This window comes from Xenopus tropicalis, chromosome 7 (genome assembly GCF_000004195.4).
Source record: "Xenopus tropicalis strain Nigerian chromosome 7, UCB_Xtro_10.0, whole genome shotgun sequence".
In the NCBI taxonomy this organism is placed as follows: Eukaryota; Metazoa; Chordata; class Amphibia; order Anura; family Pipidae; genus Xenopus; species Xenopus tropicalis.
The window spans coordinates 95,727,614-95,746,154 of record NC_030683.2 but is presented as its reverse complement, the minus strand read 5'-3'; the positions used below and the strand labels follow the sequence as shown (position 1 = coordinate 95,746,154).

The 18,541-nt window shown below is 41.2% G+C and overlaps 1 protein-coding gene across 1 annotated transcript; it reads right to left on the bottom strand.

Moving 5' to 3' along the window:
- Nucleotides 1–1,879: 1,879 nt before the first annotated feature.
- Nucleotides 1,880–18,235, bottom strand: dhrs3 (dehydrogenase/reductase (SDR family) member 3). The gene is given in 6 exon segments (NM_001008431.2): nt 1,880–2,749; nt 3,849–3,974; nt 4,993–5,231; nt 5,500–5,619; nt 5,855–5,998; nt 17,584–18,235. Coding segments are annotated over 6 exon segments (909 nt in total). The 5' UTR covers nt 17,779–18,235; the 3' UTR covers nt 1,880–2,664.
- Between the last annotated feature and the right edge of the window lie 306 nt (nt 18,236–18,541).

Below are 18,541 nucleotides of genomic sequence, written 5' to 3'. Positions count from 1 at the left end.
CAAAGATAACAGCCTTAACTATGTATATTTACTAAGTTATTATATTGAGATTATCTTGTAAGTGTATTATCTATTTGTCTCACAGGTATACAAACACTGGATATACCCGTTTCAATCAGTTACATGGAGACAAGAATTGACGTACACCTGTATAATGTTACCGGGCTTTTAAGATTCAATGTATCAGTTGCTAATTGAACTGCCTTTATATAGAGTCAAGCTGCCACCAAACCCTTTCTCACAACTTTGGTCATGTGTGATAATCCTTTCATTATGAGCGTTTGAGTGGGTCTTGGAGCTAAAGCATGGTCAGATGCAAGGAGTCCATGCAAGCAGGAAAAACTATACTAAGGAGACTAAATATGAAACAGACACAAATGGCCACAAAAACCTATTTTTTATTAAAGGAAATTGGAATGTAAGAGTACTGGGGCTTGCTGCAGTGACCAAAATCACTAAACTTTTACCTTTGGTCCTGCCACCCTCTCAAGCAAACAACCCACAATAGTAGAGGGAACTGACCAAGGATAAAAAAGTTTGTGATTTTTTTTTTGCTCCCAGATGTCCATAGCAGCAGCTTGGGTGGGTGCATGTGCAATAAACTAATGTCTATGGCCTGCATCTGTCCCATGTGCAAAGGAGTAAATGTGATGTGTGTAGGCGGGGCAAATTTTGTAAAGAAGACACTCATGTCAGTGACAGGTAGATTTTATTCCTGTCACTTTTCATACAGTTTGGACACAGGATGAATTGGCCTTTTCTCTGTTGGTGAACATGCTACGTGCCATAGGTCTAAGGCTTCAAAGCTGCGAGGGACACTTGGGAGTAGAAAAAAAAATGGCACAGCTATACATCCCAGCTAAATTCCCCCATTTTATTTTATGTATGGCATCAGACCAGGTAAATGAGAACTCAATCTGCTTAAAAGCATAAGGCCTCCTCCAGGGCTCTCTTGCAGCAGGAGCATGGAGTTAAAGCACATTAGGCCTTGACTTCATTATAAATGAATGGACCTTAGCCTGTAGCCAAGTGATCCCCAACCAGTGGCTCAGGAGCAACATGTTGCTCACAACCCCTTGGATGTTGCTCTCAGTGCCCCCAAACCAGGGAGTTATTTTTGAATTCCTGACTTGGTGGAAAGTTTTGGTTGAATAAAAACAAGATTTACTACCAAATAAAGCCGCCTGTAACTGATAATGCACATAGAGGCTCCCTAATAGCCAATCTTAGCCCTTATTTGGCAACTCCATAAACTTTTATGATGCTTGTGTTGCTCTCCAAGTCCTTTTACATTTGACTGTTGCTCACGAGTAAGAAAGGTTGGGGATCCCTGCTGTAGCCGATGGCCAAATTGGACAAACCTGAATTGGCAGCTGATATTTGTCCATGTAGGGGCAACCAAAGGGCCGAAATAGTGACCCTTATAGATAAAGAATAGTAGGCTAGTAATGCTGCAGTGCCGCCATTTTGGGGTCTAGGATTCAGTCCCAGAACAGGCATTGTCTTTGTGAAGCCTGTTTTTTTCTAAAATATGTGTGTGGATGGTAGAAATCCTACTTGCTACCTGGTTGATATAGGTTACTAGAGCCAACTTAATTAGTTATCATACTATATACTGTAAACACCTCTGGTGTAATTAATTTTGTAGCAACATCTGCTGCGATTGTATGCAACAATATGTGCAGGCAATTCTAAATTTCCTGTCAGACCTCTCTCCTTCTGCAAACAATGCTACTTTCTCAGCAAAGTGGATTAATATCACACCCTTTGATTAGTGTATAAATCAGATTTATATTATAACACAATGGCAATACAAAGGAATAACCACACAAACGGAATAATTTACATCCTAGCGAATAATCAAACAATCCCATTCACACTCTTTTCCAAACATTTTACTGTGAGCGTTGCAAGATACGAATAAAATGGTAGACCAGTTTTTCTCTCAGCGAAAGTGAACATACACATTATAATGTATATTATTTTGGTTACAGTTACTGGTTTCAGTTAAATGTCAACAAAGCATTTAAGGAAGGGAGCCAAGCTATATCCCCTTTAATGCTTTTAAATACACCTTAAAAACAAAGCTGTACAAAACCTGATTTTTTTTTCAAGCCCTTTGTAGAAACACAAAATCTGAAGCCATTTAAAATTGAATAGCTTAACAAAATATATTAAAACCTTACTTAAATTTAAGTATTGTGTTTTTTCAGGCAAGTATACCAATATGCTCTGTTAATTATCCTGAGAAAATACAATGCGGGGGGTGAACTCGCTAATGATTTCCAACATTTTCACTGGATTAGAAGCAGTATTGGTCTGTATTTAGCACTACAACACAATGCAACTGTTGCTTAAACAATTGCTAAAAGCAGATTAAAAAAAGTAAATTTGAATCTGTTCTTGCTACCAGCAGAGTTAAACAATAAAAACTCTAAATCCCTAAAAGAAAGGAAAACAAAATTCACTTGACGTGCTCCAGAGTCCATAGAGTTCAGCATTATTGGGGCCTGCCCAAAGGCCACGTTACAGGATAAATGACCTGGAAGAACCATATGCCGCAAGAGCATCAGTCATAAGACCGGGCATGAAAGTAGAGACTCGGCTCCACAGTCTTCTTAGGATTGCTTGTGCCTAATTGCGCACAGTAGTCTTTCATGGTGTCTATGTCCTCCCTTTGAAAGTGTTCATACAGGTGTAAGCTCCTGAAAATCTGTGTATTTCTTCAAGTGCTGATTGAGGAAGGATGCTGCAGAGAATAAAGACATGAAAAAATAAACAAACAGTCCTTCGCATGCTTTGGGTTTGTTCTAGGGGGGAAAAAGGATGTGTGAACAATGGAATCAGATGGCAAGTCTATGTGAAACAGAGAAACTAGGCTGTGGTTTCTTGTATACAAAGAAAAGGAAGTGCTGCTATTTTATCATTTTACGACTGATCTTCAAAGTCCTTTTAAGAAACTGTAAGGTATATGTATATTTTTCATTCAGACCCAACTTTCTTCAGTAAAAAACAAACCAACTGTAGTTTCTTTGATATTTAACTACAGGAATAAATTTGCTCCCTACGTTTTTATCCCCTTGTTTGGACACAAAGAAAACAGATAAAATTTCTTGGTTTTATACAAACAACTGACTGAAAATACAGTCACATAAGCTGCACACAGCATGTATCTGCTGCCCGTGAATCAGCCCCTTCGTTCAGAATGGCCTTTCCATATGTCTGCACCCAGAGCTGCTGCATCGGTCCAAGTGCAGGCAGACAAAGCAAATTTCAGCACAAAAACGCTCACGCATTTTGGCACAGAAATCTGTTCTATGCGCCTGCCCCTGGGCCAAGGAAGTGTTGCACGCACATCTATAAGTGGATTGGAGTGTAGGGGCCGATTCTCAGTCTGAGGCCCGTGTGGCTTAAGCCTAAAGCTGGCCATACACGTGGCGATCCGACGATGTTTCGTGCAACCATCGGTCGCACAAAACATCGTCAGATCCGCCACACACCATTCAGGGCTGAATCGGCAGGTAAGGAGGTAGAAACAATAGGATTTCTACCTCCTTCTGCCGATTCAGCGCTGAAGGGAGATTTTGGTCAGGCGCCTTCTACGGCGCCCGATCAAAATTTTCAAACTGGTCTGATCGGCGAGTCAGCCGAAATCAGCAGCTTCCTGCGATATCGGTCGACTCGCCGACATACCATACACGCACCAAATATCGTACGAAACGAGGTTTCGTACGATATTATCGGTGCGTGTATGGCCACCTTAAGGCTCACTGCCTTGGCAACACATTTTCTGCTGGCAGAGGGGAACTGTGTGAACCCAGCTAAGCACCCGGTCATTTGTTTTTTACCTTTTTAAGATCACAAGTGCGTGCATCGTCCATGGAAGCAGAAGAAAAGCTTTATTCTTTTGAACAGCCTCCACTGTTTTTGTAGCTACTGTTTCAGGCTTCAAAGGTGGGAAAAGGTTAGGAAACCTAAAATTAAAAAAAAAATTCTTAATTTTTGAGGCACTCAAAATGTTTACACATTTTTAACTTGAAACTTAAAAAGTTAAGTACAACCAACTGGATGTGCACAATACACATAATTCCACTTAACTAGCGTAACACTAAACCCCTACTACTGATGCAGGCAATAGGCAGACACAATGATATTCATTGGGAAACTCTGTGCCACTGGCCTAAAGGGCCTAATGGAGTGTAGGCCAGCGAGACAGCCCTGTTCCACTGAAAGCAATGCATGCTGAGATGAACTGGCTTTGACCCTATGCTGTCTGTGCATATCAGGTTCTAAATGCTCCTGGTTTATCTTCACACTGTACTGCTGTTTTTTGTCTCCTTCCTCCCCACTACTCCCAGTGTACTGACCTGCACAATGTAACAATTAGACACTACTGATAAAGGCAACAAAGACAGACCAGTCGCTGTATATTGTTCAAAGGGAAAGTATTACGAAAGCTTAAATTACACAAAATGAAAGTCTTCTTGCAAACCATTATTTAGCATCTTTATTGGTTTGAAAGAAATCCAGCATTAATAGCTTATTAAGTCTTCCGGAGACAAACACTTTGTCTTATAGAAAGGAGATCACAGGGACATTATCTCCATAGTGTAACAGACTGCAATCTCTGTATCTAACTAGAGATACAAGCTTTATCTGTATTTTAAATGAGAAATCATTTCAGATCGGCTGCACAACACAATATGGCGAAAGGATAAATAATTTTTCCCATATATTATCTTTCATGTAGTTTTTGTATAAAAACCCAGTACTAAGAACATACTGAAAGTAATAAATGAATACGGACAGTTTCTTTTACTATCACTCCTCTAAACCAACTGTTTTAGAGCAGACAGTTATTTAATCTTGCATATGAGCTGACTGGATGTTATTATTATAAAGTATTTATAAAGTGCCACCATATCCCATTGAGTTGTTCAATGTATCGTCCAGGAAGTTTTCAACTAATGAAATCCAAAAGCAAATACAAACCTTACTCTCATTCCCTGAAACATCTCTGTGTTGGTGTGGAATGGCAGTACTGTTGTAGCATTTACTCCTGGGCAGTCCAAAAGGCCCAAGGTCAAGCTTTCCATGAAGGCAAAGGAGGAAGCTTTGGAAGTGCAATAGTCAATGGCACCAGGGATTGCAGATAAGGCCAGCACAGAGTTTATACAAACAATGTGGCCATTCTGAAGTTCCAGCATACGTGGCAGGAAAGCTTTTGTAGTCTGGGACAAAAAAAAAAAAAAAAAAACAGTAAAAATATGTTCAGCAAAGAAAGACTTCATTCCTTTCAGTGAAAGGTATGTATATATTGTAGTGTTTTTCCACTAGGGAATTGGCTAAATCTTTTTGCATGATTCAGTCAAATCCTAAGATTTTAATGAAACAAATCAGAACCTTTAAAGTTATGCGACACAAATAGTTCTAACAATGCATTAGAAAAACATTCAGTATCCAGCATGGTTAAAGTAATCGTAACATTAGATATAGTACCCAAAATTGTCCTAGTGTGTTAATGTGTTGGGACTTCAAGAGAGCATCATCGTCACTGTCCATGAGACTCTTGCCATGTACAACCGCTGCATTGTTCACCAAAATGGTTACATCTCCAACCTATAAAGAAAAAAAAGATCAGTTAAAGTGTGGTATTTGAATAACACATTGTTAGGGACCAAGTCACACTGATATTACAGATTGCTCTTTTGTGTGTGTACATGAGGATATCTATAGGGGTATGTGCCCAGTACCCCCCCCCCCCCCCATGAACCCTAGGCATGTGCCGCTTCTGCTTGCCCCTAGTTCCAGCCCTGAATCGACAGTGCCAGTCCCATTACACCAGTGGACTAACCTTTTCTCTGACAGCTTTTGCTTGCTGGTAGACTTCCTCACGATTACCAACATCGCATACAAAGTATGAACAATCCGTTCCCATTTGCTTTATTTCTTCAGTAGTTTCCTTAAGGCACCTCTCTGTCCGGCCCCACAGAATTATCTGCAAATATGAAAAGCGGTAAATCAAGACCTGACACAGCATCTGTAGACAGCTTAAATGTAAGTGTCTTTTACAACTGTTTATTGTCATATCGAGAGTTCCGCAAGTCTTCACTTGTCAAAATAACTTCAAAGCCAAAAAAACATTAATGGTCAAATAAATGGAAGATATAGACCATGCACTGACAGGCTCAGCCAATGCCTCCTATTGCTTCAATCTTAGGAACAAGCAGAATTGTCTGTACAGACCAAAAGGGATCAATAGTCTGTCAAAATATCTTGTAAGGGACCAATGCATTGAAAGATGGATGGATAATTTGTCTGAAACTGGAGGAACTGCTCGGCCATATTGCTCCACATGTGACCCAGTAACGTTTCCAAAAAAAAAAAAAAAAAAAAAATCATGTTATTTTAAATAATATACCAGTATTCTAAATATTGGTTTTTTAAAAACCCCAGAAATTAATCAATATATATTCACACGCACACAACTGTCTTATGTGTCAACCAAGCCGTTTCCTAACTGAAGGCGTATATAAAAAAAAAAAAAAAAGCCAGGAGGCCATTTTCATAAATGATCATATCAAAGCACTTTGTGAAAAACATGAAGGTCAACGTGTCTTCTTTATAGTTACCAGATGTTGTTAAACCGTCGGGGCACAAGTTCATTGTATGTACTGCAATGGGATTAAACTTTCAAAGGGCCCATTGCCGTTTACATTAGACATCCGATGCCCTCATAAAAATTAACAATTTCCCCATGACATAGGGACGAACAGATGATTGAGACTATTAAAGCTGCATTCCTGGCAACTGTGCAATATGGAGTTTAAGATAAAACTCATCAGAAATGATTCAGTTTGTATTTTAATTGCAGAGTAGGAAATAAATGGGGAAAATAAGAGGAACTTGAGGCAGTGTTTTGAAAAGAAGTTCATGGGCAGATAGTTGCTTTTCCTGGACAGGATCCAGACACTATTCTCTTTGATTACCTCCCTCCTGCAGTAGACACACTCCTCTTTAAAATAATTACTGACCAGAAAATTGTCTGGGGCAGGAGCCCGGTGAGGCGGCAAATCCCCACCGAGTCAGGACAGCCCTAGAGGCATCCTGCCCTGATGTTACCTCTAAGTGACCTCGAGGGCCTGGCAGTCTAGAAAGCAGGTGGGGAGACAAGGCATCTGCTCAATGTGGGAACTGACAGTGACAGTCACCTGGGGACTGGAGACTGGGAGACAGTTGAAATACCTCCAGCTTTTGTTTCCAATTAGCACCTTTGCACTGCACTATATCAGCGTCTGCCGGGCGTCACAGGTTCAACTGGAATGTTACATTGCTGCATTAGAAAACCAAACAGAGCACCTTTTCATTGCTATACTCAATTATAAAATAAAAAGAATCTTTTGAAATGGCATCTGCCCATAAGTTCTCTGGTAAGTCAACCATGGCAGAACGGATAAAGTTTCAACATACTGCTCACTCCCCCTGGGCTGCAAGCACATTCAGTACTGATGCGAGTGATTGATGTGTGTACAGGGAGTGTAATCGCATCCTCGCCTCCCATCCCAATGAGCTGCTGCATGTAACAACAACATTGATCTTATCCGAACAGTCACAAGGAACCACCTCTTGGTTATTGAATGGAATAGATGTAATAACTTGGCTCCAAATAAACATCATCATCAGCATTTCCCAGCAAGTGGCTGCAAGCAAGCTGCTACGTTCTGACACTGCCAGAAACCAGCTTGTCTGGAAAAGGCCTCGGAGGGGCAAGTGAATGGGGCCCCAACCAGAAAACCCATTTGTTTTTGAGATTCGACATTAAAGCTAAAGCTATGGTGGTGGTACAGGTGGATCATCTCTTTCATAAACGCTCACTTTGGCTTTGATCACTACGTCTGCCTTAGACACAGCGGTTTCCATGCACCTCAGTGAGTAGATATCGGGATTTTGACCACTTTTCTGTTACAGACCTTATATGACAAGGTACATTTTATCAAAAAGGTTGAAAAAAAGACTTATGTATGATATATGTCAAAGGAATTTTACATCCATTAAAACTAGACAGGTTAATCTTTCCAGAGTTGAGTAGCGCCGAGAAGCACTTTAAGGTCAGATGGCATAGTCTCTTACAGATACAGTAGATATATGCTAATCACATAGATTTCCAAGGAGACTAGTCACCTGAATACTGCAGCTAGGAGTAAAGGGCCTTAGTTACATTTTGTTGGTTATTGGAGCAGAGGCAATGATTATGAGGGGGGAAGGCAATTCTTTTTGTGCCTTTTGTGTTAGCAGAGGTGAAATAGTGGTGGCCAAATGCAAAGCCAATGTACAATGTCAATATTCAGCCCAAGCTTTTGTTTCATCAGATTTGAATCTGAAGTTTAGAATTTACATATAAATGGCGCCTACCTGGCAATACATACTAATGGGCCCCTATCACACACACAGCACAGGGCTCATTTTTGTTATACAAAACATCGGTGTAGTGTGAGCGCAGCAGGCTGTTAGGCAGGGAATGCAGCAGTGCAGTTAATGGGCTCAGCATCATATTTCCATTCTTTTGTGGAATTATTAAGACAAGGGAGGGTGTGGGTGTGTTGTTTGCAAGGAGAGGTCGAGTAGGAGTCAACTTTTGCAATCCTATTAACACCGAGCCAGGGTCACACAGAGTGCAGTCTCTTAGAAAAGCATTGAGAGGTTTAAAGATCGCCTACAAGTCAGAAATCAGAAGCAATTGGGGAATGAAAATCACAAATGGATCACTTTTTAACAGCTTTGCAATTGGCAGCAAGACAAATCCCGTCCTACACAGCAGAGCGAATGCAGCCTTTGTTTAACCATCTATTAGAAACCTTAATAATAACCCAAGCATATTGCCTGACAGTTAGCATTTAGCGCAGGTACAGCCCTCTTTCTAGCACTAACTCGTGCCACTCAAACAACTGCAGTTTGGGCCCAAATCCAGGTCAGCTGACTTGCCCCCTGATATTCACCCAGAATAATCCTAGTATGTGTTTTAATAACAAAAGGATTTATTTTAATACAAATTATTCCACTAAAATGGTCTAATCTCAGTCATAGGGCTTGTAGAATCTGGACTATGCAGCACAATAAATATGGCTGCCCAACAGATCAACCCATAGCCGAGCGTACATGCACCATTCAGCGATTATTTATGCTGCTTTATACTGACATATTTCGCAGGACTTTACTGGCAATATTAACAATTCACAACAGTCCTGGGCTTAGTGTAATGTAACAATTTAAGGGTCCTGTCACATATACACACCCTTTGTCTGTAAGTGCTGGATAAATGCAATGTCTGAACCCCCCCAAGTTAGCAGTACTAGACAGCAGAGATCTAGGTCTCCTACCCAGAACTGCAGACCCATACGTCTCAGGGTCAACCCCATATACTAGACACGTTATGCCACATTTTACCTGGGCAATTTGGGTGGCTTGCTGAGGCACCAGTGCAATATAATTCATGTGCACTGTAGCATGCAGAAACAGTGTCATGTTTAGCATGATGTTCAATAGAAAAAACAAAAAGTGTAGTAAAGATATTTTGGAGATGTAGCAGCACACTGGATACAAGCTGGGAGCGTATCAGCGCGGCACTTCCTCTGTTAACGGTAAACAAGTGTAATGATGTCATTAAGGGCTGGCTGACCCACGCCTGAACCCCCGGCCTGTAAATTAGTAGGAAGGTGCCAAATCCTTTCCCCTACTGACACACACTCGCAAGGGGTCTCCATGTGCCATAGCCCAATCTCCTACTGATTTACAGTGAAGCCAATAAAACCTTGCAGTCCTTTCATGCCTACGATGTTGCTTCTTATCACTGAAAATAGTTTGCCCCTTTCATCCACTTTTGCATTGGATTTGCTGAGTCACTGTAAGGCATCCACTTATACAAGGAAAACTAACAGATATGACTGACTTTTTTTCTTGCTTGCCTTTAGAAATATGTCTACGTATGATAAGATTGGTCCTACTCACAAGAGCTTGCAATTTAGCAGAAACTAGCTAACAGCTGTGCACTCAATGCAGCTTGTTGCCTGCTTGTGAAGGGTGGTACTGGTGCAGAAGCTTGGCTAGCTACAAAGTAGTAACGCTAGTGGCACACTTGGCATTTTCCATCCAGGCAGAGAAAAGGCTAATCCATGTACTGCGTTCTGTACTATTAATGAACAGACAAGTGCTTGTCAGGGCATGCAAGAGGCAAATTTCAGGGTGAGAATGTATACTTTTGCGTTATTGCTCTCAAATCCACTGTGTGTGCCTAGACAGGCAGATACAATGCCTCTCAGCACATCAGACTTTTCTACACCTGCATTTCTAAGCAGGCAGAGAACAAGGCAGAGTGAACCACTAGCCTAAAAAGTCTAATAACACTGACAACGGTAATACCATGCAAACAAAACAGGTTTATTATATACCAAGAGAGGAAAGAAAGATTCTGAAACATCAGACTCAGGGCAACTCTTATGGCATAAGCCAGAGTGTAGTCCTCATTTTGGGCAGGAGATACCTTCAGTTATCTACCAGAATAATCATATGAACTGGTTTTTAGGTTTACTTTCCCCCCCTCCTATTAGCCTTAAATTTAATCTCAATAGTCCTTAACAAGCCTCTAACAAATGAGGCCCAAGCATGGATTATCTAACTTCTACCTTATATGGCCATTTACAGAAATGGGGCTTATTGCCCTGAAGCATGTTGCTATATAAACCCAAGACCAATCATTTTTACAGTTACCATCCTTGCAAACACTTTAAGCAATGCTTTATAGATATAGCTCTTCTGCACAGTCCCTGTACCATTTGTGACCATTGAAAGTTGGGTTTAAACTTTCTTCCCCTTAGAAACGTAATGTTTACTTTAACATCGATTTATGGTGCTACCATGATCCCATGGCTGTCACTAGCTCTACTTGATTAAAGAATCATAAGTGCCCTTGGAAAAAAACTGCAAAAAGGTAACATTTCCCAAACACGCTATACAGTATGTATAAAAGTTCACTCAGCTTTTACTGGTGAAGCTGGTGCACTTGGGCTAAACCTGTAGCCCTTGGTCCATAAACTAAGTCTGTAGGGACTAAATTTTAGGGGTTGTATATTTGTTGTTCTGTGTATTTTTGGAGCTAGCACAGTGACACCAGTTTTATATGTATCTATAGATAAATGGTCCTAGGATAAAGACAGTGTGCTTTCTTGCTGTTCTAAATACCCTAGAACTAGAACAGTGAGCATGCCAATTAAAGATTATGGTAACTGGTTGTACCCTTTATATCACTGATTTTCTCTCAGGTCAAAGGCTATATATATATTTTTTTTTTTAATTTTTAAAACTCTAACACAAAAATTGTTCAATCCCCACTCCAAAAGGATAATGTATTTTTAGCCTCATAAAGACACAAACATGCCAGACACAGAATCAAGGTTCATGGCCCATTTGGGAGATACAAGGCTTTAACCTAGATAAGAGCTACACATCCCTCTAGGTCACAATGATTGTTCTGTGAATAACCCTTTGAAGTTGGGTAGATGGCATTCCTTTTAACTCCGCCACCAATATTGTCACTTCATGAAAAGATTATTGGAGTCGACCCCTCCTTTGGATACACAGATTGCTTATAATAAACACTACCTGCAGAAGCCACAGGTTAGTAATCTGTGAGATGCAAAAATCATATTTATGGAACACAACTATGCCCTGGAGACTAAGGTAGTGTCTTGCACTCTATAGAGTGCAGATTAGGCCTACTGAATTTATTAACTGAAAAAAAAACCAGTGGGAGAAATAAGATCTATTAAATAGAAGAAATGCAGAGAGAATAAATAAAGCCCTGCTGTTAATATAAGTATGGATAGGGTAAATTGTTCTTTTAGTTAATGGAAACATGCAAAACACTGTTTAAAAACCCCCACTATGTAGCAGATATTATGAACACAAACAAAATACACATTAGACCAACACTCAGTGATGAACTCTCCTTAATCTGAAATGCTATTACCCACACACTGATCTCTTTCAGTGTCAGAAATCTCTCTGGGAGTGATGAAGAAAAAGAAATTAACAAGTGAATGGGTCTGGTTTTCCTGAAAAGCCTTTACATACAATAGATGGAATAATAACGCTGTAGGTATCTTGCAGCATTTGGTAGAGAAAGACCTGACTCTCCCAGTCAGGACAGCCTTTGGTATGAATAGGATTTCAAGAGGTACAATTTCTTCAATCTTCAATTGAGAACTGAGGCAAAATTGTTAAATAAGACCAAAATGCAGCCTAATGCAGTAAAAAATAATAACTCAGGGACACAAATCAGCCTTCATGTGACAGATAGCCTCCCTTGGAAAGTTCAATCTTGTTCAAAGCACAACCAGCAGCTTTTAGAAAGCAATTTCATGACTAATATCCTTAATGGTATTTTTATAGACAAATAGTCTTGCTCCTGAAGTTGATAATTCAAACTCAATGTTGTGCAAGAAAATCAATATCCCAGATAAATTATTGATAGTTAGCATTCCAGACAAATGACCTAGATAGACTTAATGGAATGATTACTGGATGGCATCCAAAATAATTGTACTGTGCAGCCATCGCCAATGTCTCACAACCCCTTTAAATCTACAGTGAGTTATAATAGGCACCTGTGGAGCACATGACAAAACCCGTAGATAAAAATGTACAGAGCTAAACGGGAAATGAGACGTTCAATATTTCTGCAAAATAACAAAATGCATCACAAGAGAATGGGTGGCTACAAAGCACAATTGTGGCTGGTCAGCCGGCCTGAAAGACAATAGTTGCTTTGGCAAGGATAAAAATCCAAGCTGAGCCACACAGAATGGTTAAGTGAAAGGAAAATAACAAAATGATCTTTTGTATTTCCATTTGACAAATCCAATTATTTGTCCAAGGTTAAAAATTTGACATGCACATCATTCATCAAAGGCTCCTATTAAGCCAGGTGCTTTAGGATCTGTTCATACAATCTTAGGCGAGTTAATGAAAGAAGCCGTGGAACATCAGAAGATGTTAATACTAAAATAAAGTTACTGTTACATGAAAGAGGACTTTAGCAGTCACAGATAGGTGTAAAAGTTCCCATACTTTGGCAGACACTTCTTGTAGGTGTGGATTCTCAGATAAATGGCAAAGGTGGAATGTTATTACACTGCTTATTTCTTAGTCAAGAGGGTTTTTTTTTTTTAATCAGCTTTGAGGATAAGCAGAGGCTAGAAGTAGAGTGCTTTCCTCATCTTGCTAGCAACAGCACACACAAGACCTGATTTATAAAGGCTTCTGATACAACTGCCAGAGCACTAAGGTTGGTGGCACATGGGGAGATTAGGGAGGCAACTTCAGAAAACCGTAGATGCCATTCCACTAGCAATTCACATTCATGCTGGTGGGAAGGCATTTTAGGGAGAAACGCAGTAGCGAAGATTTATCACGGGCGACTAATCTCCCAACGTGCCACCAGCCTTAGCGAATGGAGGATTTTTAGTGGACTGCTGGTTTACTTGACATTACTCCTTGAGATCATGAAGTAGAATGTGGCTTTTGTGTCATTTAAGTTCTTTTTAATTACAAGATATCTTGTAATTAAAATAGGCAACATGTATGTTCAACACAAGCACTATTCATTGAACCAATGTTGAACAGGGGAATACTGCCCCATTAAACATGACCAAATAGCATCTGGCATCCGATGCAAAACTTTGCACCTGTTTGCAAAGCTGATCGTAACACTGAATAAAGTTCTAGGAAAATGATTGCACTGTGTTTAGAAGACATAGCTCATGGTCACTATTTTGCATTTTGTACAAGTTTAGTGAATGAGCCCTTTGAATTCTTAAAGCCTAGTTAATATGAATGTTCTTAGCCTGTCTAAACGATGGATTATTTCAGCTAACACATACTATTTAATACAGTATGCATATATTCACCAATATTTGCTGCATCTACATGCTCTTTAGTTTTCTGCCAACATAATTTCTAACAGAATTATGCATTTGTCAGGTCTTCCAGAAGCCGGGTCATAACAGTCCACTTGTTAAATGATTAGACTCTTAACTTTTTTCCAGTACCAGAACTACATCAACACATTGAATCATTACAAACCCATGCCAAACAGAACTCCATCCAGTACATCCAACTGGATGGATGAGCGCATTTGCTAGCAACATTTTGTTTTCAACATGCTATTAATCATTTCCCTGATTAACCGTCAAGCATGAGACATTCAATATTTGACCCAATTCTTTTGATCTTGAAATGTATGATATAATGCGGACTGCTTCTCTGAGATGTATTATTAGAACAAAGGCTAGAGCCACGTTGAGTTATATCATTAGCTATTGTTAGTTAAATAAAAAGTCTCATGAAAGTGATGATCCTATTCTCTTGTGATCCTATACAGCAGAACAGCATTGTTCCACATTGGTTTAGTGCCTGCAGGAAAGTATATAATTGCACAGTGAATAAAAAGTAGTAAACAATGAGAAAGAAAGGAAGAAAACCCAGAGACAAAAGTATGTTGTCTGCAAACTGCCAGTGATAAGATTGAAGACTACATAAAACATGGAATAGTGTTATAAATCACACCATTCATTGTTACCACTCTGTTAGCTAAAACCAGATGAACTGCTTGCCAACAGCATTTAGACTGCTGGCACACAGGGAACTATGATTGCAGAGGCCCTGCCAGACAGAACCATGGCAATCAAGACACCCTTGCCCACAGGGAACAGATACATATTTGCTTACACGGGAAATAGAATCATATAATAGGCAGCCTATGTTATATCCAACGTTACTAACACTACTTATACTTCATAATTCTATACACATTTAAAACAAAGGCAACTGCAAGATTTCAGGTGACAATCAAGACAGGTGGCCTGAGGATAACTGCACAATAAGGCAACTTTGATTCAACAGCATGAGCTAAATGCAACTCACAGCAGTGAAAACTGATCCAAAAAAGGATAAAATGGGCAAAGATGAAACCTCCTTTTCTGTTTCCAGCTAGGGACAACTTTGTGTCCTTTGCAAAAATCTTCTGGTGAATAATGCAGCGGTTTATTGTACACCCCATATACATTTATACAAAATGCCATTTCCTCCCCATAAGGGCCTTTTTCCCCCACTGTAACAAAATGCCAGAGTCTAGCTTCAAATTAAAATCTTCTACTACATTTAACAGCTTTATTGCCCTCCTCTGGATGCTATTTCTATAACACTTTTTTGTGCATTGGAGACCAAAACCTCAAAGATATTAAAGAGGATAAAATCTGCACTTTATCTCCATGAAGAAATGATAACTAGTGAAATGAAGAATAACATGTGAAGTTGCAAAAGTGCTTGATCATTTCAATGTAGTAAAGTGCAAAGTTGTGGCAATGATTGTTTGCAACATGTTCTAGGTCAATGTCCATTTGCTTGCTTGTCAAAATAACCGTGGATGTTTTGAAAGCAGACAGTTCACTGCTCAGTGTGAAAAGTACATGTACAAGCTTGACAAGTTACATTTCACACATGCCCTGTTCATAGTACCACTTATATCTGCAACTACAAATGACGCCAATCTAGGAAAATATTACCCAAAGTGTCATTTGTTTCGACTAAAGGAAAACACTACATTAAAAGTAAAATGTTAGCAGCAGCACAGGAAAAAAAAAACTTCTAGAATTTAAATAAACCCAAGAAAATCTTGACAATAATAGCCTCCCCATGGTTCCATCTGGAACAATGTCTCTTTGAGCTGGAATAGCCCAGGCCAATTAAAATCAATGACAATCGTGTAACTGTTGGGAACTTCAACAGGGAGCTTGGATTTGTAGTTTAAAGCTACAGCAGCACTGATCAACTTGTGGCCCTGCAAATGTTGGGAGCTGTACTTTAGAATTTAAGGACCATAAGAATCCTATCCATATACATTGGAAACATCACATTTCAGTACAGAAGTTGCTTTGCGTCCTGGCAGAACCTTGGCAGGGAAGGTGCTATCGGGTTACTTAGTGAATTGCTATTCTGGGCAAATAAAGTAAAAGTTCCTATGGAGAACAACTCTTTTCACCTGATCTGACTCTACAGAACGAGTTTTGAAGGACAAGTTACAGTTGCTACTACTACTTCTTGGGAGGTGGGCAGCATGTGGGCATGCCTGAATGGATACCTGCCTATAGCTTTGGGGCTGATTGGAAACCGAATCACAAACAAATGATGCTTTATTTGCACGGTTAGAAATCTTGTTTGTGTTTCCCCTTGAATTTGTCAGTAAATGGAACAATTCAAGTAGGGCTGCTGTGCTCATGCTCTTTCTCCCTTTAACCACAAATCAAACCTGTACCCAAACACAGGTCTTTACACTGAATTATATATATTTACCAAATAGTACTTCTGGCAGCAAATTGCTCAACTTTTGTTCTATATAAACTGGTTATTTTGCACCAACTGGGTATACAGCTCAGAAGAAGAACATACTTTGTATTAACAAAGTACAGAGAGTTTTAATTCATACAGAGACTTAAAAACAATTTACTGACTACAGCAATAGTTACCAAACCTTATGTGGCCCTGTTAAAAAAATAAATAAATAAATAAAACCCCTAAAACCTTCAACCTGTCAAAGAGGCTTCTCAGATCAAAGGAATTCTATATACTTTTTGCCTCAAATGCACCCATATCGAGCACCCAGCACAGAACAATCTCTGCTCTCGGCAACTCAACAAAGTGATTCTGCACTGTAGTAAATGTAAGAAATATAATATAAAGATAACTGCTCAATGGCACAAGCTGTTGTACCTGTAATTTCGGGGGGGGGGGGACTATGAGATATTGAACCCCTGGTTGTTCCCGACATCCCTGTTAAACATCCACAAGCACCCACCACCCCACTTTATATTTAAGCTATGTCCAGGCAGTTTTCCCGTTACCTACAAATGGTAACAATTACCTAGCCAACTGATCAGATCAGCACAATGGGTCTAACCACTGAAGACCCTTCCTGTTGTGCCTTTGCTGGCTGCCATTACAGAAGTGCATAGGACTCACCAACCACCCAGCTTTTCTAATGTGATTAACTTTTTTGCCACTGCCCAGAGCATGACAGTCCCAAATGCTTGCCCAGAAGCTCTACACATGGATCAGTGAACTGTCATTGGTAGAAAGAGAAGAGAAAGCAGTGGCAGTGAGCAGGCAGGCAAGCCTATGTGTGGCTACCTTACAAGCCAATAGCCCCAATGTACCGGGGTGGCTGTTGCAGGGGGCAACTAGTTGTTGTGATGTAGACAAATGGGAGGAGCTTGGGTGCATGTTTATGCTCTTCCCACGCTGAGTGAACCTTGTGGGAGTCCCTTCTACTGTTACATTGCGGCTTCTTTACCGCTGGGGTGAAAGGGTGACAGGGAAGGGTCCCCATGTCGGGGCGTAGGAATAATTACTAGTGAGAGACCATTAAGAGCAGCGCTAATAGGAAGGTGTGAGTGGGTGCGCAGGGCAGGGGAATGCCTGAAGCTGTAGCGCTGGTACCCGGGAGGGCCATAGCCGCTGTCACGCCAGCCTTACCTTTTTAGCGTTTTGCTTTGCGAACTCCCTAGCGAGGTGGCGGCCGATCCCCCTGCCTCCGCCAGTGATGAGCACAGTGTCCCCGCTCAGGTCCCTCAGCCTAGTGGGCATCAGCAAGTTCGCAGCAGCCTTTAGAATGGCGAATAGCATCTGTACGGGGAACAGCAGCAGCCTGCCCACTGAGCGCATATCCATGGCTGCTGCACCCAAGCCGCAACTTTCTCCCCAAGTTCCCCGGGCACGGAGCGGTCTGTCAGCTCCTGAAGGGACACAGCCCTGTCACTCGTACAGCCCCGGCCAAATGACAAGTCAATGAATACCAGAGCCGCGCTGCTGGGCACAGTCCCTTGCAATAGTTGCCCTGTCCTGGGGCAAGGCGAGCTGCGGGTTCCCCCCTGTCGGTGCAGCAATGGTTTGCCCGGTGCAGCGCTGAGACTCCCCCGCGTTGCTGACAGATTGAGGAGTCCCCAGTAGGCTGCTCTCTGCTATTCTTAGTCAGGAAATGGCCCGCAGCAGAGCCAGGCACTTGGCAGCACTTTCACAGGGGAGCGCACTGAATGGAAGTTTTGTTCAATGTCATATGCCCCGTGTGTGCTGCAGGGCTGGAGCGGAGATGTGAGCGCTGCCCGACTCCTGCTTCTGCTTTGCTCCTTCTCCCTCTCGCAGCCTGAGAGTTTTTATACCCCATTAAGCCTGATTGACGGATAAAGTGCTGGAGTGCGGGGAGGGGGGGCGATATTTCACTACTGTTTCTGTGTGAGCGGCAGTTGCCTGTAGTTGCTTTCTTCCCCTCCCCCAGCGCTATCGCTTGGCCGCCGCACAACACAAGGAGACTCGCACACTCCTTCCTGCCTCACTCTCACTCCCACCCTCCCTCAGGGCTGTCTGCATGGAAGGACTTGCTGGGCGCCACGTTTAGGTCGCAGCTGTTAGCGGAGGGCGATACCCAGACCTGTGG